This window comes from Macaca nemestrina, chromosome 3 (genome assembly GCF_043159975.1).
Source record: "Macaca nemestrina isolate mMacNem1 chromosome 3, mMacNem.hap1, whole genome shotgun sequence".
Classification (NCBI taxonomy): Eukaryota; Metazoa; Chordata; class Mammalia; order Primates; family Cercopithecidae; genus Macaca; species Macaca nemestrina.
The window spans coordinates 94,857,948-94,880,283 of NC_092127.1; the positions used below are offsets into that span (position 1 = coordinate 94,857,948).

At 39.4% G+C, this 22,336-nt stretch overlaps 1 protein-coding gene and 1 pseudogene across 3 annotated transcripts in view; both read right to left on the reverse strand.

Annotated features, from left to right (window-relative positions):
• LOC105479616 (SNF2 related chromatin remodeling ATPase with DExD box 1) overlaps positions 1-20,795 on the reverse strand; it is an 84,025-nt gene extending 63,230 nt beyond the window's left edge. The window contains exons 1-3 of one of the 3 annotated variants that reach the window (XR_011621165.1): positions 20,651-20,795; positions 19,805-20,043; positions 1,527-1,704 (exon numbers count right to left, since the gene is read on the reverse strand). Coding sequence is in view for 2 of the 3 variants with exons in the window: in XM_011737659.2 (XP_011735961.2) it covers positions 1,527-1,704; positions 19,805-19,994 (368 nt within the window). In the remaining variant the exon portion in view is untranslated. Of the gene's footprint in view, positions 1-1,526; positions 1,705-19,804; positions 20,044-20,315; positions 20,570-20,650 lie in introns of those variants that run through there. The other 2 variants (XM_011737659.2, XM_011737660.3) reach the window with 2 other exon arrangements.
• Positions 1,711-6,390, reverse strand: LOC139362122 (adenosine 5'-monophosphoramidase HINT1 pseudogene; annotated as a pseudogene).
• Positions 20,796-22,336: the final 1,541 nt, after the last annotated feature.

The following is a 22,336-nucleotide window of genomic DNA, read 5'->3' on the forward strand; positions in this document are numbered from 1 at the left end:
TGTCAACTAGTAAATTCAGACATGTAATCTCTCCCCAGAACTCAAATGTCCCAAACCTAATTATACCTACTTGACATCTCTATTCAGATGTCTAGGAGTGTTCCCAATCACAGCATGTTCAAGAATGAATTGCTAACTTTCCTTCAAAAGGTGTTTGCCCACCCACACCAGAAAGCCACCTTTATCTCAGTACCTAGTAACTCTATCCTTCCAGTACGCTCAGTCCAAAAATCTTAGGATGATCCTTGACTCCTTTATCTCCCAATACACATGATCCCCAGCAACAAATCCTCTCTTGCTTCACCTTCAAAGTATATTCCAGAATCTAACCACTTATTATCCCTCCCACAGGCACTAGCCTCATCTAAGTCTCCATCATTTTTTGATGGCTTATCACAACAATATTTATGCTTTTACTACCGCTCCCTTACAGTCATTAAGACCTTTTAAACATCTAACTCAGATAATTTTACCTCTCTGTTCAATATTCTCCCAGGAATTCCCATCTCAGTCAGAATAAAAGCCAAACAGCCTATGGAACTAATGTGATGAAGCCCATCCTTCATCTCATCATTTACGATATGACTTCAGATCCTTCACTCTGCATCATGTCCCTCCCTCAAAACACCAAGCATAATACAGTCACTGAACATGATATTCCCAATGCCTGGAATACTCTTTCCCCTACATCTACATGGTTCACTTTCTCACCCCCTTTATGTCTTTGTTCTGGCACTGTCTTCTTAATCAAGCACTGTCTTCTCAATTGAGGCTTTTCTGACCACGCTCTTTAGAAACCATTCCCTGACCCTCGAGCCAGGTGTAGTGTCTAACGCCTGTAATCCCAGCACTTTAGGAGGCCGAGATGGCATGAGTGGTTGAGGCCAAGAGTCCAAGAGCAGCCTGGTCAACACAGCAAGACCCCATGTCTAGAAAAAAAGAAAAAAAAAGAAACCATTCCCTGACCCTAGCTCCCTATTCCTCTTCCCTTTGCCCATAATACTTACCTTTTGACATACTATATCTTTTATTTATTACTTTTCTATCTGACTAGAATATAAGCTGTGTGAGGGCAGAAAGGAAGCAGGGGATGGTTTGTTCACTGTTATATTCCTAATCATAAAACAGTGTCTAGCTCAGAGTGTTCCCAATAAACATGTTAAAATGATTTGATTCATGGACTGAAGAATAAATCATAAAGCAGTTATATGTGATCAAAGGTACTAATTATTCTTTTAAACTTCTATAATAAGGAAATTAAGTATCTGCTCTCAAAATCACTGTTAACCGCACCTCCTCCAACCCCCCGCCAAAAAAATCACTGTTATCCAGAAAACACACACATTGTACCTCTCCATGTCTATAAGTTAGAGAAAATAACCAAGATGTGGCCAAGAAAGGCAGGTAGGGCAAAAAAAAAAAAAAAAAAAAAAAAGGGAAGTCACCAAAATATCTCAAATTAGGTAGGGTTTTCCTTGGAAAATCTCGTACACATGCAAATATAATAAATCTATTAATCGGCTTACACAATAATCACTGTATCTTTGCTGAATGCTTTCTCTTGAACTGTATTGGAGCAATTTGGGGAAATGACATCTTCACTATCAGAAGACAAATCAATATACTGTATTCCTCTTTGATTTTTGAAATACGATATACTTGCTTTTCTCTCATTATCTGGAGTTTCTGGAACACTAGAATCTTCTGCAAGAGAATAAAAAGGAGAAAAACGTTTTGAGCAACTGGAAAACAAATCTGTTGTTAATTACAATCATGTGCTAAAATCTCAAATTTCATTCATTGTTTCCAATCTAAAAACCAAAATTCCCACCACCTTTTAAAGAAAAAACTTAATCGCCAACCAGGGCTGGTGTTAAATTTTCTGTTTCACAGGTTGTTTACTAACAAGACTTCACTGGAAATTGCAAAATAAACATAGGTTTGTGTTTCATATTCTAATCCTTTTCTCTTGTGCTTTTGTAGCACTTAGGTTTTGCTTGAGACAGCATGAACACCATAGCCCAAAAGATTTCAATCCCAGCTCTTCATGTTATTAATTTCTCTAAGCCTTGATTTCCTCCTCTGTAAAACAGATACTAATAATCACAAAGTTAATATGCATATAAAATCAGATTATATATGCAAAGCATTTAGTTCAGCAATTGGCACATAGCCAGCATCCCATAAACATTAGCTCTTATGTTTACGTGGTGTAGGGGCTGAACTGTGTACTCCTCCCCATCATTCATAAGTCCCAATCACCATACCTCAAAATGTAACTGTATTTGGAGATAAGGCCTCTAAAACGGTAATTAAGGTTTAATTGAGGTCATGTGGGCCCTATTCTTTGTGACTGTATTTGGAGATTGGACCCTCAAAAGGATTACGTTAAAATGAGGCCTATAGGATGAGCTCTTGAGTCCAATATGATTGCTGTCCTTTTAAGAAAAGGGAGATACACCAGGGATGCAAAAGAAGGAAAGGCCATTTGAAGACAAGGCAGGCAAGAGATCACTTTACAAGCCAAGAATCCTAAGAAGAAAACACATGCCAAGTTGATCTTGGACTTCTAAGCTCCAGAATTGTGAAAAATAAATTTAAGTCGCCGAATCTGTAGCATTTTGTTATGGAAGTTCTAGAAGACTAGTGTGACTGGTATCATCTGTCTGTTCAAAACAGGTCAATAAAGTATTACACCAAGATCTCTTCTCTCCAAGGGGTGAATTCCAATATTACTTTCCCTTTTCCCAATAAAACCACCATTTACCCTTACATATTTTAGGAGGAAAGGATCAGATTGAAGGGAGTCATATTAAAGTTAACATAGTGCCTAGTCTGGGAAATTAATTTTAAAAAGCAATAACCAGTTGAATCTTTTAGTGCAAAGGTTAAAAATGATAGCTGTCATTAACTCTCTCGTAGGTTATTATCAAATCTTCAAATATAACAAACATTTAATCCTTACAATAATCATGAGGGACACATATCCCTCATGAGAGAAATAAACCCTGAGAGAAAAAGCAACTTGCCCAAAGTCATACAGGAGAAAGCAGATCTGAAATCCAAGTCCAAAAGTCTGAACTGTTATACCCTAAAACTCTTAGTCACCTCCATTAAATTGTAACACTAAATTATAATGATCATTACTGAGGCTCACGAGCCATATCTGTAAATACAGATTGAACATTCTGATCCAAAAACCCGAAATAAAAAATGTTCTAAAATCTGAAATCTTTTGAGAACTGACATGACTCTAAGAGTGGAAAATTCCACATCTGATCTCATATAATCAAAAATGCTGTAAAAACTTCGTTTCATGCACAAACTTGGTGTATGTGAAATACAGATCAGTTGTGTTTAGACTTGGGTTCCATTCCCAATCTCATTATGTATACGCAAATATTCCAAAATCTAAAATGAGAAACATTTCTGGTCCCAAGAACTTCAGATAAGGGATACTCAACCTGTAACAATAACCAAGTACTACACAACTACTATTTGCCCTGGAGAAAACCAAAACACAAACATTTCTCTATTTCCTACAAAGAAGTCCTAGGAACAATAGCAAAAAGCAAATCATACTTTTTCCCAAAGGAACAATTTTATAAACATTGCATGCAAGTTGAGCAAACAACTCTGTATTGGAATAAGTCACAGCCATGTTAATTGCGATAAACATGAAGAAACCTACATATAATCATCACATACAAAGTAACAAAATTACAGTCCAAACTCCTATACAGTAAGTATAGAGGTACTTTAGACTCTGATTTTACAAAGTGTTCCTGATAATCACAAATCTAAAAATACATATAACTAAAAATTTAGATCTTTACTGTATCAAAAATGGGAACTAAAGCTAATGCATGTCAATTGAACACTTAAAACAATAAAGTCCTACTTTCTGACACTTCAGAAAGGCTATGAGACGCCGGGTGCGGTGGCTCACGCCTGTAATCCCAGCACTTTAGGAGGCCAAGGTGGGTGGATCACCTGAGGTCAGGAGTTCAAGATCAACCCGGCCAAGGTGGTGAAACCTCGTCTCCACTTAAAAAAAAAAAAAAAAATAGCCGGGAGTGGTTGTGTGCGTCTGCAGTTCCAGCTACTTGGGAGGCTGAAGCAGGAGAATCACCTGAACCCGGGAGGCAGAGACTGCAGTGAGCCAGGATGGCAGCATTGCACTCCAGCCTGGACAACAAGAGCTTAACTCTGTCTAAAAAAAAAAAAAAAAAAAAAAAGGCAACGAGAAAATGAATTGTCCAGTTTTCCTTAAAAACTCTCTTTTTTATTTATTTAGCCATGCAACAATGTCTTTTATTATGTATGCTGTTTTAAAGTTATTTCTTGAATCGCTCCATACACAGGCAAAAATAAGTGTTACTTAACACACTGCAACTTGCCTAACTTCATTATTGCCTCAAGAAGGGAAAATTATCCCCAAAACGTGCTTAACCAGGCCAATGCATCTGCCGACCTCCAAGAACACGGAGATGAATGTGATAGACTGTCCACCAACTGAACCTTCATTCACCACCATTCGATAACCCCTGAGGCCCAGATCAGCAGCACATTTCTTGCCAACAATCATTAAGTGTCCAAGACTTTCATCATCATCTTCTGCTGCAGAAATCTGGGATATATGTTTCTGGGGTATCACCAGAAAATGTGTTGGTGCTTGAGGGGAAACATTGTGGAAAGCAAGGCACCAGTCATCCTCAAAAATGATTTTGTCTGGTATTTCCTTGCGCATGATCTTCCCGAAGATTGTGTCGCCACCAGGCTGAGCCTTGGCAATCTCATCGGCCGTCTTGGCCTCTCTAACGCGCAGCGGCCAGGGTGGAGGCTCGAAAGGTTATTTATTTTTAAGACAGAGTCTCGCTCTGTCGTCCAGGCTAGACTGCAGTGGCGTGATCTCAGCTCATTGCAACCTCCACCTCCTGGGCTCAAGTGATTCTTCTGCCTCAGCCTCCTGAGTGGCTGGGACTACCGGTGCCCGCTGCCACACCCAGCTAATTTTTGTATTTTTAGGAGAGATGGAGTTTCATCATATTTGCCAGGCTGGTCTCAAACTCCTGACCTTGTGATCCACCCACCTCAGCCTCCCAAAGTGCTGGGATTACAGATGTGAGCCATCACGTCCTCTTCATTAAAAATGAAGACAGGAGGGAGTGGAGCATTGGACTGCAGACCAAAAATGAAGAATAATCTTTTCACCTGTGGGGGGGGGCCTAATATTTTATTAGTGAGGATTAGGAGAACTAGAACATTCTGAACATGATTTTTTATTGACCTTTTCTTTGTTTTTCTCCCTTACACAGACTGTAGTACAAAATACATGGTGAAGACATACACATTTTTATTTAATTTTATTTTTTTTGAGATGGAGTCTTGCTCTGTCGCCCAGGCTGGAATGCAGTGGCACGATCTCAGCTCACTGCAATCTCTGCCTCCTGAGTTCAAGTGATTCTCCTGCTTCGGCCTCCCTAGTAGCTGGGATTACAGGTGCCTGCCACCACACCCGGCTCATTTTTGTGTTTTTTGTGGAGACAGGGTTTCACCATGTTTGCCAGGCTAGTGTCAAACTCCTGACATCAGGTGATCCGCCCACCTCAGCCTCCTGAAATGTTGGGATTACAGGCGTGAGCCACCATGCCCAGCCCCCATTTTTAAAATTAACCTTTAATATGCTTAGTTAACAGAACAGAAAAAGAATACGGAAAAAAAATAAAATTTGGCTTACTTCCCATTATGTATTTAACTACTTAGCACTTATCAGATATGTAATAATATAGTCTCAAAATATATACATTAAACATGTAGACTGTACTGAACCAAGTGGCATCCTCACAGCCTGCTTGGCAAGTGATTAACAGAAGAAATAGTATAATGGGGGTGGGGGCGGTGAGGGAAAGCTATGATACAACATTTCTTCAACTCAGAACCCCTTCGTACTCTAAGTCCCAAAGAGTTTTTCCTTAAGTCAGTTGTATTTCTGATACCATACTTGAAAATAAAATTAAAAGTGAATGTTTAAATATTTATTTATCTAAAACCAAACATTTCACATATTAACATAATATATTGAAGTCATGAAAGATGTCATTTTGAAATATGCCCAACCATTGATATGAATTGACAACACCTGAGAAATTGTAGTTGCAGAAATGGGTAGCTGACTCGTCTCTTCTTGCATGCAGCAAGTCAAGGAGGCTCCTCTGGGAGGGGTACCCTCCCTGTACCAAGGTGAAACTATAGCCCTTATCACCGCTGACTGAGAATTCGGGGTTGCAACAGACCTGATTAAATATATTTACCAAAGTAACACTTACCTTCCACCAGTTTTACACCCCCCATGTCTCCTAGTGACTCCCCTAAAAGTTTGCTGCCCATTGCCAGATCCCCTTTGGCCTATCATTTCTTCTCAAATTTATTGTTCTTTGTCTAAAAAGTAAAAAAGCATTTGTTTTGGTCAGTTCTTCTGATTTCTCTTGGGTAGATCTCCATGTACATATAAACCTAATAAAATGGTATGCTTTTCTTTTGTAGTCTTCCTGGTATTGATCTGGTTTCTAGATTCAGCCAAAAGAGCCCACATAAGAGCTAAAGGGGAATTGGAAGTGATCTCTGGCTCCCCTACAATATCTTCATGAAAACTATATATCCCCACCACAGGTAATTTATTTAGTCAGATGAGTGACACTATTTTATATTTGTCAAAATCTCAGGTTTAATACAAGATGGTTAGATTCTCATATCTGTTTCTACCTTTAATCTGTTGCAATACATTATTTTCATTTCATTTTATGAAAAAAATATGCCTCACAAAGTAGTTGGAGAAGGGAAGGGTACTTTCATAGCCTTTTTAGATTATTGTGAATATTTTTCTTTGATACTAAACCCAAACTTGACAAGTGGTAACTTCTTAGAGTTAGTTGCAATGTGGAATCAGGAACCATAAGAAAAAACATTTTGCATTCTACTACATTAAAACCGTTAACCATGTATTATTTCCCAACACTGTGCTTTGGTCATTTGGAAAATACTGGTTCACTGAGTAATACACATCTTCCATTTTCCAAATGTTGACATATTTCATGATATTATATTAAAAAATTACTTTGGTTAATATCACCATTGATCTTATCAGAAATGTCTAAGTATCTGGAAGCTGTCAAACTCACAGCTGTGGACACTAGTTTTCCAAAATTCAAACTTTCCTTTGAAAACTGGGGTTTTATCACTGGCAATACATACTGTGTTGTTTTCTTTGTACCACTTTGTTCATTTTGAGAAAACATCTGCCAAATTCCTAGGTTTGTATAACTATACTTTGTGAATCAGTGTTCTGGGAAAGAAAAGTGACTGGTTAGTGCAAAGCAACTGCTCAAATGCCTTCCCTTGAGATCACTGCTGTACAGTATACAGTAACGTGTACTTCACATTTTGTTTCACAAAATACTAAAAAGACATCTCTTAAGTTGAGATTTTTAAAAAATTAATAATTTTTACTGCTTCATCAAGACTCTTTAAGTGAAACCAGCATTTACACAATTTTAAGAAAAACTGACTACTAGAACAGTCTAGAGCCTCGCCTTGATCCATGGTGCTAAGGCACCAGTAATTTTACCTATGATTGCTTCTGCACCATGAGTGCAAATATCAATCTAGTGAAAAAGGCAAGCAGTGTCTTAATATTATTATGACAGTAATTTTGACCTTGTGGACACCCTCAGAAGGCCTCAGGGAACACTGAAAAGTTCACAGACCACACTCTGAAAACTGATGAGGGCCGGGTTCAGTGGCTCATGCCTGTAATCCCAGCACTTTGGGAGGTCAAGACGGGCAAATCACTTGAGGTCAGGAGTTCGAGAGCAATCTGGCCAACATGGTGAAACCCTGTCTCTACTAAAAATACAAAAATTAGCCAGGTGTGGTGGCACATGCCTGTAGCCCCAGCTACTCGGGAGGCTGAGGTGGGAGAATTGCTTCAACCTGGGAGACGGAGGCTGCAGCGAGCCGAGATCACGCCACTGCACTCCAGCCTGGGCAATAGAGCAAGACTCCGTCTCAAAAATATAAAAATAAAAATAAATAAATAAAAAAAGGAAACTGATGGGATACATTAAAAGCTGTTTATAATATATCAACTTACTGATATAGTCAATAATCAGAATTAGAATAGTGCTGAACGCAAGATTTGTTTATTTGAACTATTTTTAGAAGTAAGCAATAGCAAAATAGCTAAGAGCTAATGGCTAAAAAGATATTTCTGCTGCAATGATGCTTTTTAATTCAAAGCAAATAAGCACTTTTAAGTAGTACCATAAAGGAGACAGGAAGCAAAAAAGAAAACTACAAAAACAGAGGAAAGAACAGGGAAAACCAGAAACAGTTATAAAGAAAAGACACCTGCTACTATTCAATTCTGACATATGCTGAATATGGTCTGTGTTTAAGGCATTGTACCAAGAGGTGGGAGATATTAAAGCAAAACAATGGCAAGTTACAGTTCAACTTGCCCTTTTGAAATAGGAGTGAAGTAGCCCTGTACATGAGTAACTATGTTATAAGCGTAATTTGTGCAATGAGAGAATACACAAAATCCTAAATCAACAGGAGAGAAAACAGCCTGTTCTTTCATATAAAAACAGTAGGAAAGGCTAACTTGTTTTAAAGATACTTTCTTATTACCAAAGGTAATGGGAACCTACATCATCAGCATACGGAGGAAGACTCCATGGCCCTAGGGAGTAATTCCAAATGAAATTTCCCACTAGTGGTATGACTAGTAAGCATAAAAGAAGACAATCTTATATCCCAAGTTTATCCAGTACCCTTTACCCATTCTCGTATCTAAGTCTACCATAAAACAGGCACTCAAGCTTGCCACTGGTTTTACGTTTTCAATGGTCCAAGATCAAGGTTCCTTCAAACAAAAAATCACTAGTGGGAGATTATGAATTCACACAGAAATAGTTTAAATTAATTTGATAATCCATAAACAAAGGCAATCTCCCAAAATAAAATAAAAACATCTAAACCTTTACACCTGTCCTACAGAATTATAAATCCCTGCCATTTCCGATATTCAAATCATGTATTGCTCTACCCTGTTCAATCCTTTACATGGCAATTGATTTTCAAGGCAATTCCTTCAAATACCAACTAAAACACATCATATATTTGCCCTCCTAGAAGATTATCAAAATACGGCCAGGCACAATGGCTCACACCTGTAATCCCAGCAATTTGGGAGGCCGACGTGGGCAGACCACTTGAGGTCAGGAGTTCGAGACCAGCCTGGTCAACATGGTGAAACCCTGTCTCTACTAAAAACACAAAAATCAGCCAGGCATGGTGGCGCACATCTGTAATCCCAGCTACCTGGGAGGCTGAGGCATGAGAACTGCTTGAACCCAGGAGACAGAGGTTGCAGTGAGCCGTGATCCTACCACCATACTCCAGTTTGGGTGACAGAGTGAGACACCGTCTCAAAAGAGTTATTACCAAAACAATAGACTGTAAAATCTGTAGTCTTAATTTGCAAATCATAGTAGACAGGAAAATACCTTTACTATCCTAACAAAAGATGAATCAAACTCTCTAATAAATACTCTAGAAAAGTAATACACTAAATATAAGATTAAAGAGTAGTTTCTAATACATTGTTCTAAGATGAAATGAGGGAAAAATCCCACTTCAAATTTAAGCCAAAAGAAAGGGTGAAACATAAAGGAGGCTGGGCGCGGTAATCCCAACACTTTGGGAGGCCAAGGCAGGTGGATCACTTGAGGTCAGGAGTTTGAGACCAGCCTGGGTAACATGGTGAAACCCTGTCTCCACCAAAAATACAAAAATTAGCTGGGCATGGTGCACGCCTGTGGTCCCAGCTACTCAGGAGGCTGAGGCAGGAGGATCAGTTGAGCCCAGGTGGGGGTTGCAGTGACAGAGATCACCCCACTGCACTCCGGCGTGGAGGACAGAGTAAGACTCTGTCTCAAAAAAAAAAAAAAAAAAAAAAATTAATTAAAACGTAAAGGAAAAGAAAGTCATGCAATTAATATTGAACAAGGTAAAACTGTAAAACCCAAACAGACTTTATACCTACAATAAAAATATAACTGACGTTATCTCAACTCCATACTAATAACGAAATGCATAAACATTGCAGGATATATAAGGCAAAGAGTCAAGAGACAAATACGAGGCATTAACTTTTCTCCATGCTCTTAATAAAGCAAGAGCACAAAAATAAACAAGATATAGAACAGTGTTTTTCAAACATTTTTGACTGAAACCCACTGTAAGGGACATATTTCAGATTATGATCCTAAGCACACAGATTGTTAGATTTGCAAGTGTAACTGAAAGAAAATGTGAGAAGCTCTTACTATAAGCAATACACTTTGGTAATTTTGTTTGTTCTACTCCATTAAAAATTGTAGTTATACATATTTAGTCAGGACCCAAGAAATTGATCTTATGACACAATAAATGTTAATGATCCACAGTTTGAAAACCAAAGATATAATAAAACTCATCTATTATTTGACATATAATTAAATCTGTACTTAGATTATGTCTTCTTTCCAAGCACCCTTGAATTTTTACAGAAATTAATATTAGGCCACAAAGAAAATCTGATTTCCCCCAAAGAAGAAATACTACAGACCACATTCTCTGGTCACTAAACAGTGAAATTAGAAGTAAATGTTAACAAAAATATGCAAGCAAAATTTCTGCCAGTTGGAAATTTTTTAAAGAGGGACAAAATCCCATAAAATTGCTTCTAAACAACTTTCAGGTCAAAGAGAAAACAACGACAACAACAAAAACACATCAAAATCTAAGATACATCAAATATATAACACCATAAAAATTAAAATAATCTGGTAAATTAAGATTAGAGGAACAGATTAACAGACCTAAAGATGCAAACAGACATGGGAATTTTAGACTATAATGATGACGATTTAATGCAAGACAAAGGATTTTTCAATAAATGAAAAACTGACTAGTAACTGGTGAATAACGAACAAACGAGAAAACAGTATCATCTTTTCTCTAGTCCCTATAATGAAATAAAATTCAGATGAGATTTAAAGTTAAAATTCAACACAAAACCCACAGTGAGATAACTTTTCATGCCCATTATGTTAGCTATTATCAAAAACACAGAAAATAACAAGTTTGGAGAGGATGTGGAGAAACTGGAACCCACTACACCGTTGGCAGAAATGTAAAATGGTGGAGCAACTATGGAAAACAGTATGGAGGTTATGCAAAAAATTAACAATAGAATTACCATATGATCCAGCAATACCATTTCCGGATACACAACCAAAAGAACTGAAAGCAGGGTTTCAAAGAGATATTTACACATTCATGTTCACTGCAATACAATTCACAACAGCCAAGATGTGGAAGCAATCCAAGTGTGCACTGATGGATGAATGGACAAACAAAATGTGTATATACACACAGTGAAATATTATTCCGTCTTAAAAAGGAAGGAAATTCTGATATATGCTACAACACGGATGGATCCTGGGGATGTTATGCTAAGTGATGATTCCACTTTAATGAGATACTTAGAATAGTCAAATTCATAAAAAGGCGACGTAAACGGTGGCTGCCAAGGGCTGGGGGAATCCAGAAATGGGGAGTAGTTGCTCAATGCGTATAGAGTTTCAGTTTCACAAGATGAAAAGAGTTCTGGAGAATGGCTGCATGACAATGTATATGTATTGAACTGAATGTACTGAACTGTACACTTAAAAACGGCTGAGACAGTAAATTTTCTTATGTGTATTTTATCACAATTTTTAAAATTAACACACATACTAGAAGAAAATATGAATGAGTATATTCATAGTGTGGCAATGGGGAATGCAGAAGACTTAGAGGAAAGGAAGAACAAGCTGACCGAGTAAAAATGTAAAATTTTTCTATGGCAAACAACAAAGGGGGTGCTATGGTCTGTTTGTGCCCCACTCCCCAAAACGGTATGTTGAAATCTTAACCACTATGGTAATGGTATTAGTGGGTGACATTTGCTGGAAGGAGGAAGGGCCATTAGGTGATGGGGGCAGAGTACTCATGAATGGGATTAGTGCCCTTATAAAAGAGGCCCAAGAGACCCCTCACTCATTCAGCCACATGGGGTTACAGCAAAAAGATCGTGGTCTAGGAATATGGCCCTCAGATACCTAATCTTGCAGCACCTTGATTTTGGACTTCCCAGCCTCCAAAGCTGTCAGAGTAGATTTCTACTGTTTATAAGCTACCCAGTCCATGGTAGTCACAGCAGCTCAAACAGACTAAGACACATGGAATTTAAAAAATACTTACAAATAATTTATCAGAAAGAGACATTTATTAGAAAAACAGAAAAGCATAAAGAAACACAAAAAATCCAAATGGCCAGTAAATTTATGAAAACATACTTAACTTTAAAAATAAAGAAAAAGCAACAATAACATACTTCTGCCTATTAAAGATAATAAAGTTTTGCAATATTTTAAACAGGTATGAAAAAGCAGACATCAGAAAACCAAGATGTAGTCTGATACAAACCAGTGAAATTTTTGTGTAGGGTGAAGTGGCAATGACTAAAATAATACTTATATCCCCCTGCCCCCACCAGCCCCCCTTTTTGGGAGATTTTGGGAATCTCACTGTGTTGCCCAGGCTGGAATGCAGTGTAGTGATCATAGCTCACTATAACCTCAAATTCCTGGGCTCAAGCAATTCTCCTGTCTCAGCCTCCCGAGGGGTTAGGACTACAGGTGCACACCACCATGCCTGGCTAATTTTTTCATTTTTTGTAGAGACAGGGTCTCACTACGTTGCCCAGGCTGGTCTTGAACTCATGGTCTCAAGCAATCCTCCCACCTTGGTCTCCCAAAGTATGGGACTCTATAGGTATGAGCCACTGTGCCCAGCCAAATAAATGTACATTTAAAATGCACTTAAGATTTCTACTTACGTTTGAGTACTTATTGTACTTTCTGTTACAACAATTCAGCACTAACCCTTTAACCAAGTATTGCTTTTCAATTAACATTAACAGACATTAAGAAACCAGAATGACTATCTACAGGTTTAACGATGATTCACATTTTGGTCACAGATACCACACAAAAAGACTGAGTATTGCGCAATGGTCATGGAATTATGAGCTAAAATGATACATTCAGTTTCATCATTCAAAGGATAATAACCATTTTAATGTGGGCAAGGAATACAGAAAACTAAGCATAGCCAGGAAAAGAGAGTAAGATCCAAACACAGTTGACTTTTTACTCACGATCATACAATCTGTATGTGGCAGAGCAATACTCTCAACAAATCCTTTTGACGACTGGTATAGTTTTAACAATGTCTCTCACTTACCAACAAGCGCTACTTTCAGTAGGACAATCACCTTGAAGAGGCAACCACGCTAGAGGACTAAATCTATTTCAGCAAAAAAAAATAAATTCATCAAACATACGCTAAAACTTTCCTCCATTCCTCCAACGCCACAATAATCTATGAACCCATCTATTTTTATCTCCTTCAATTATCCCCCCCCAGGTAAAATATATCTTTATTCTTTTGCACAGTTAAACAGCCCAACTGTTCTTCAGTTCCCATCACTTGATGCCTCTCTTCAGATACCTCCCTCCCTCAGTCCTTCCCTTTCCACTAGCTTCTTGCTCTTGGTTAATAAATACGCTCAGCCAGATGCAGTGGCTCATGCCTGTAATGCCAGCACTTTAGGAGGCCGAGGTGGGCAGATCACAAGGTCAGGAGATTGAGACCCATCCTGGCTAACATGGTGAAACTGGGTTTCTACTAAAAATACAAAAAACAAAAATTAGCCAGGTGTGGTGGCGGACGCCTGTAGTCCCAGCTTCTTGGGAGGCTGAGGCAGAAGAATGGCGTGAACATGGGAGGTGGAGATTGCAGTGAGCCGAGATCCTGCCACTGCCACTCCAGCCTGGGCAACTGGAGTATATTTATAGTGTGGTAATGGGGAATGCAGAAGACTTACAGGAAAGGATGAACAAGCTGACCGCATAAAAATGTAAAATCTGTCTATGGCAAACAGTGAAATATTATTCCGTCTTAAAAAGGAAGGAAACGAGCGACACTCTGGCTCAAAAACAAAACAAAGCCAAACAAAAAAACACTCAATTTTCAATAATCCTGAAACATCTTTTCCTGACGTTGCTTCCCAATCAAGTTACCTATTTCTCTCTTCCTGAATGAATAATCTCTATCTCATCACCCATTCTACTGAAACTGTTAAACGCTTTTAATTTCCAAGGAAACTGGTCACTGATCAGGCCCCACTCAACTTGACTTCTCTACAGGATTTGTTACTGGACAAGTAAATACCAAACTAGGTATTTAGGTATCCAGGACACTATCATTTTCTATGACTATTCTAGTTATCCTCCAAATTTTTCATCAGTTTTCCTGCCTTTGCTCATTGTCAAATGATGTTTTTTATTGTACACTCTGTTTAGGACATTTTTTGTTAACTACCATAACGATGAGTCCCAAGTTGACTTCTAAGGTTTAGACCACTCTCTGAGCTCTAAACTCTAATATTCAACCATCCACTACCTCGGTACTAAAACAGGATGGATAATGCAAACACAGCATACTTTTTAGTATCTTTCTCCTAAACTCACCTCTTATTTCAGTCCATGGTGTCAATCCTCCAGCTGTCCAAGCAAGGAACATTTGAGTTATCTGTAAATCCTCCACATTCAACTGATCACCTAATATCATCAAATGCATATCATTTACAACTCCCCTCAGTTGCCTCCTCTGTCATCTCTATAATCATTTCCCTACATTGAGACTTCAATTAATACAACAGCTTCACTAATAACCTTTCCATAACGAAATGCTCTATGATGTGTACCGAATAAGATATATCTTCCCTGATACAGGATATAAAGGCCCCTCACAACCCAACAGCTTACATTTCTATCTTTTCGGTTTCATCTATATTGTCTAAAACCTCCTGTACTATAATCCCCCCTGACCCTCCATACACATATTAGACTCTTCGAGGCAACATATATTTCCAACTCTCTCGTCATTTGTTCCCCCAGTAAACAATGATTTCATTATTTAGAGTCCACTCCAAAAGTCGTATCTCTGCGACTTTTTGTGATCCTCCCCTAAAGAATAGATAATTTAATCATTTGTGAATTAGAGATAGTGATTCTACTTTGCTTAGTATTTTGCCCTATTATATGGTTTTATCACACCATACTATTTTAACTATGTATTTACATACCATTTTCTCCTGGTGTTCTTGGAGGATCAGGCTTCACTCATTTTTATTCTTTATTCATAAAATATAGTAGGATCTCTCTTCCCTTTCACCTGCCATTATTTCAATCCCTCCAAACTCACTGTACTCCCAAAAGTCAAAGAAAAAAAGGAGAAATAATGTGTAAATAACAATCATTGACAACTTTGGGCACCGAGAAGAGTAAAATAAATCAGGGGGCAGAGGTTAAGTGTACGCCCTCAAATCCAAAGGCTGGTGGGGATTTAGAGGGGCATTAGAGAGGATGTCCTGTACCAAAAGAAGCTTCAAGCAAACATGGCCAAAGAATGCCTGATGGCTAAAGGGACTATTTTAAGGTCGTATTTAAAAATATGGGCGTGGTGGCTCACGCCTGTAATCCCAGCACTTTGGGAGGGCGAGGAGGCAGACTGCCTGAGGTCAGGAGCTCGAGACTAGCCTGGCTAACATGGTGAAACCCTGTCTCTACTAAAAATACAAAAATTAGCCGGGTGTGGTGGTGCACAACTGTAGTCACAGCTATTCGGGAGGCTGAGGCAGGAGAATTGTTTGAACCCAGGAGGCGGAGGTTGCAGTGAGCCAAGATTGTGCCACTGCACTCCAGCCTGGGCAACAGCGCAAGACTCCATCTCAAAAAAAATAACAATAAATAAATACGTATAGGGCTAGGCGTGGTGGCTCATGCCTATAATCCTAGCACTTTGGGAGGCCAAGGCACGTGGATCGCTGGAGGTCAGGAGTTTGACACTAGCCTGGCCAACAGTGAAACCCCATCTCTACAAAAAATACAAAAATTAGCTGGGCATAGTAGCAGGCACCTGTAGTCCCAGCTCCTCGGGAAGCTGAGGCATGAGAATCACTTGAACCCAGGAGGTGGAGGTTGCAGCGAGCCGAGATTCTGCCACTGCACTCTAGCCTGGGTAACACAGTGAGACTGTCTAAAAACAAATAAATAATAAATTTAAAGAAATGTATAAAGTACTAATAACCCACTCATCATGCAATAATCTTTACTTCAATGCACTTGAGGGCCTACCACAAGCCAGTCATTGCCCTGAACAATGGAGATAAATAGGTGAACATGACAGATAAGGTCCTGCTCTCATGAATCATACATTCTAACAGGGGAGACACAACTATATAATGTAATGTTAGCTAGTGATACACAACTATATAATGAAAGGTTAGCTAGTGATAAACACTATAAAGAAAAATCACAGTAAAGCTGAGGTAGGGTGGGCTGGGGTGGGTGGCTATTTCACAGGGTGATCAAAGAAGGTCTTCTAAAAAAGGCGACATTTTACTGAGATTTAATGAAACAAAGCATCTGAATCATATGCAAATATCAGCAGGAAGAGTTTTCCAGGCAAAAGAGCAAACTGGAAGAAGCAAAATGGGACCTTGCTGGACAGATCCAAGAGACTATGTGGTGGTGGCACAGTAACTAAAGGAGGGTCGTAGGAAATGAAGTCAACTCACTAGATAAAATAACAGGATTAGTCAAAAAAGAGTGATTACAGGTAACTTCTACTACATACAATTTCTGTCCTGTAACCTAACTTAGTTTGACCTGACACTTTACTGTAAATAAACTAACATAGCATTATCCCAAAATGGCAGTATGAAAAGTTACCACATGTTACAGTAAGGTCAATGGTCATATCCTACTCATAATTCACCAGTCTTCATCTCTAGTACCTACCTTAAAGTCTAACTTCAGTATCCTGTACTTTCCAGAGATCCAACACTCAATTCTGAATCCCCCCTTCCTCAGTTCCCCCTAGACCCCATGCTAAATTAGCACCTGGGGGCAGGAACTTTTTTTTTTTTTTTTTGAGACGGAGTTTTGCTCTTGTTGCCCAGGCTGGAGTGCAATGGCACAATCTCTGCTCACCACAACCTCCGCTTCCAGGGTTCAAGCGATTCTCCTGCCTCAGCCTCCCAAGTAGCTGGGATTACAGGCATGCACCACCATACCCGGCTAATTTTGCATTTTTAGTACAGACTGGGATTCTCCATGTTGGTCAGGCTGGTCTTGAACTCCTGACCTCAGGTAATCAGCCCGCCTCGGCCTCCCGAGGTCACGCCTGGCGGGACCTTTGATTCTTACTTGAATTCTTAAAGACATTTACCTTTTTTTTTTTTTTTGGAGATACAGTCTCACTCTGTCCCCCAGGCGGGAGTGCAGTGGCATGATCTAGGCTCACTGCAACCTCTGCCTCCTAGGTTGAAGCAATTCTTGTGCCTCAGCCTCCCAAGCAGCAGGGATTACAGGCACGCTCTACCATGCCTGGCTAATTTTTGTATTGTTAGTAGAGACAGGGTTTTGGTCAGGCTGGTCTTGAACTCCTGACCTCAGGTGATCTGCCCACCTCCGTATCCCAAAGTGCTGGGATTACAGGCTTGAGCCACCCCGCATAAAAATCTTACCATTCATCTTATCTCATTCCTATCAGGGATCTAAACCCTGCCCTTAGCTACTTAGAAATCTCTCTATCTCCTTCTTCTCCATTTCTACAGCTATCATTAATCTCAGATTATGGGAGTTGCCTAAATGATTTCTTTCCCTTCAATCCCTACCCTCAATCAGTGTGTATTAGTCACTACTGCTAAACTGACTTTCAAAACTTTTTCATCATTTCCTCATTCAATCTGTAAGGTCTTCAATGGATACCTAACACTTACTATGTAAAATCTAAACTTCTCAGTTTTCAAGATTCTCCAAAGTTCATAGTATCATTTACAACAATCTTTTATTAAAGCAAAGTGCTCCACTCCTACAAAGATTAATTCTCAACATTCCTAGAACAAACTTAGTTTTCTTATTTCCCAAAGCCATCAAGGCTGACCATGTAATTCCTAAAGCAATCTCAGTTTCTAAGCAGAATTTATGTATGGAAAAAAGTCCCAATAAAGAGACAATGAGTGGTCTCATAAGAAAGGAATAAAAACAGAAAAATATCTTCTGATCAATAAAGGAAATTAAAGATTTCACATGACCAATACTGATAAATAACTAAAACATTCCACTGAAATCCAGTTTATAAACTGTTTTTACTTTCAGAGAAGAAAAAATTGTGGATCACAGATTTCAAGTCACTTGTCCAATGTCCCACATTTAACAAAAATGAAAAAGCATAAGCTTCTATGGACTGAAAATCCCGTGTAAAAACCTTGGCCTGTCTGCCCTGTCTAACCACAGAGGAAACAGATGAATATATTCATTGGAAAAGCATGGATGTCAAATACCTATTCAAAGAGTGGACACAGGGTTTAAAATCCTGGTGCTTAAAATCCTTCAGTTGTTCCCTATAGCATTTAAATGCAAAACTACTTAGACAAAGCCTTTGTAAATCTGACTCCTAACCCAATCTACCAAGTCATTCCGCCAAGTTCCAATTACACCAAAGTATTTAAAAATGTTATTCTAATGATAATTTGTAGAGGATCTGCCATCATTATTACATTTAAGGAGAAGAGTAGCAAACAAAAAGATACTAAGGAAAAACGTGGGTGTTACCAATCTTTCAGTCTACATTAGGTTAAAAGCTGTTTACGAAACACAGTTTTGCATAAAAAAGATATTACTGAAATAAATATTAAAATACAACTTCTAACATTCCTTTCACCTTTCACAAGAAACTATATAACTATTGAGTTTATGCTCAGGAATCATACTGCCAGGACTTGAGTTCAGGCTCTACCAAGTTCCTAATAACCTCTCTGAATCTCATTTCACATTAACCTCAATGTCAGTAATACCTATCTTGTAGGATTATTGTGCAAATTAAACGACAGAATGTGAAGCACTTATCACTATGCCTATAATACAACAAGAGCTCAGATATATTCCTCTAATAGTTAACTGTTCAATGAACATAGATTCGAGTGGAAATCTTAATTTTTGGCTTATCCTCAAATCCTTTTGTCTCTGACAATCTGCTGATGAGGTTAAAAATGTTCATTCACCATGAAGAATACCAATTACTCATTTGCATTCTGAGGACATCCAGGAAGTCAGGTGGATGCAATAACTTGATGTGATCTGATCTTCCCTTGTGTACAGAGGTTGTCTTTAGGCACCTTGCTCAATGTCTAGCTCGTAGTAGATGATCAATATTTTGAGGGAATACTGGAATGAATGAAACTGTCTGGCCAAATAGCCTCAAAGTTTATCATAGAACTGAATCACTTACATGGCTCTTCCAGTAGCAACCATTCTGACCTATGGATGACCTAAATTCTAATTTCAACTTCCACCATGGGGCCATATTCCAAGAACTCATATAAAAGTGAAGCAACAACGGATGGATGCTCAGTTGAGGGTACATGGTGTTTACGGCAGTCCCAAAGCTGAATTTAAAAGGGCACACCGCAGGACAATGCATCAATATATATGACATCAAGAATAAAAATGTTAATCCCTTCTGCCTTTCATCTTTTAAAAACTGTCTTTGATGTTACATCAATTTCAACATTGTAACTCACCTGTTTTTTCAGTTATATCTGAATCAGGAGTGTTTGCCCTGCTAACTTCCCCTTCAGCATTCTCTTCTTCAGCACTAAGAGAAATTGGTGAAGAAGGGCCAGGCTGGGAAGGTTGAGGGGTTGCTTCGGGCGCTTCCTCAATCTTACTCCTTTTCTCAAAGCGAAAACGGTCCAGGTTGAAAAGATTCATATTGATAGAAACCACCACCTTGCAGGGATGGGGGCTTTAAATGAACTATCTGCAGGGGAAAAATAAAGGAAAAGAGACCATGAAAACAATATGAAATACAATGCCACAGCAGTTTATTCCCAAGGCAATAAAGGGCCCGCAAACATGCCAGTGGCTCAGGACTATTATGGCTGCGCTTCATTGTTAGGCCACAACGATTAGAAGGTGGACGAGGGGTATCTTTTCAAAATTTCCATTGCTTTTCACTCCCCTTCGTCCGCCTCCCCCGCCCACCCCTCCTTACTGAAACCACGAGCTGACCCTCGTGCAACCTCCTCTTACCCCAGCACGCGCAGGCACGTTCCCCAGTATAACCCCCTAGCGGGCCTCGCGCCCGCCCACAAAGAGAGGCTCCCTGTGCTACCGTGCCCCCTGCCTCGAGAAAGGACCTGCCAGGGCCCGCGCCTCGACACTGCGGGGACACAAAGGGGCCAAAGAAGGGGAGCGGCGGAGGCCGTGCTGGCGGGCACCCGCCCGGAAGTTGACGCGGCGCGATCCCAGCTGAGAGGAAGCTGATAGGATTAAGAGCACACAGGAAGGTTCAGAGGTGGAGTGTATGCTAAGGCATCTTTTTAACGTTCAATCGCTCGCTTGTTTTTTCTTCCCTCAGTACTTACGATCTTGTAGCCTCAGAGCTATGTAACAAAGGTTGAAAATAAAAAAATAATTCCTGGCGTGGGCCGACGGTAGCCGTGCCGGGACCTTCCAAAACAGCACGGATAAACCTTACGAGCGCGTAATGATGACGCAACACGCAGCCTAGGCTTTTTCTTCCCAAACAACGCGCGAGCCGAAAATGTCTAGGCGCGCGCTGTTGTCATGGTAATTCGTACCCGTCTCTGCCGGCTTGTAAGGGCCAGATTGATCTGTACCTTTGTCTGTCCTGTTAAGTTAGCTACAGAGTTATCAAATAAAACAATAGTAAATAGCATAATGACAAAAAATATATATATATAATACAATTAGTATATATTGTAGGTATTATAATCTGTAGTGTTTCATCTATAATGTAGATAGCATAATAGTAATAATATTGTGCTAAGCATTTTAAGTGTATAATCCCAGTCCTTGCAAGAAGCCTATGTTTACAAAGCAAAGAAACCGAGACCTGCAAATGTATTGGTAATTAGTGAGGGATAAGAACCCGCTTCAAAGCATTTGAAGTAATTCCTCACTTTCGGCTTGATTATTCTTAGAGTGGAATTTGATTAATTTATTTAAAAAATTTTTTTAATTTTTAATGTTTGCGGGTACATAGTAGGTACATATTTATAGGGTACATAAGATATTTTGATACAGGCATGCAATGTGTAATAATCATATCAGGGTGAGTGGGGTACCCATCACAAGCGTTTACCCTTTGTGTTTCAAACAATCCAGTTATGTTAGTCATTTAAAAATGTACAATAAACTGGGAACGGCGGCTCACGGCTGAATCCCAGCACTTTGGGGGGCCGAGGCAGGCGAATCACAAGGTCAGGAGTTCGAGACCAGCCTGGCCAACATGGTGAAACCACGTCTCTACTAAATATACAAAAAATTAGCCGGGCGTAGTGGCAGGCGCCTGTAATCTCAGCTACTCGGGAGGCTAAGGCAGGAGAATAGCTTGAACCTGGGATGCGGAGATTGCAGTGAGCCGAGATAACTTCACTGCACTCCAGACTAGCAACAGAGCAAGACTCCGTCTCGAAAAATAAAAATAAAAATACAATAAATTGTTGTTGACTATAGTCATGCTGTTGTGCTATACTAGATCTTATTCATTGTAACTGTTATTTTTGTACCCTTTAACCATGCTCACCGACCACCGAGGCCCTCCCACGCCCCACACTACCCTTCCCAGCCATCGTTCTACCCTGTTTCTCATGCCTTCAACTGTTTTAATTTTTTAGCTCCCAAAATACAATAAATGAGAACATACCAAGTTTGTTTTTCTATGCCTGTCTTATTTCCTTTAATATAATGACCTCCAGTTCCATCCGTGTTGCAAATGACAGGATCTCATTTTTTTTTAATGGCGTATATGCACCTCATTTTTCTTACTCATTCACCTGTTAATGGACACTTAAGTTGCTTCCAAATCTTGGCTGTTGGGAATAGTGCTGCAACAAACATGAGAATGCAGATACCATTTCGATATACTGATTTCCTTTCTTTTGCATGTAATTCACCGATCTTGATGGAAATATTACCTTAAAAATATATACTCCTGGCCGGGCGCAGTGGCTCACGCCTGTAATCACAGCACTTTGGGAGGCCAAGGCGGGCGGATCATGAAGTCAGGAGATAGGGACCATCCTGAC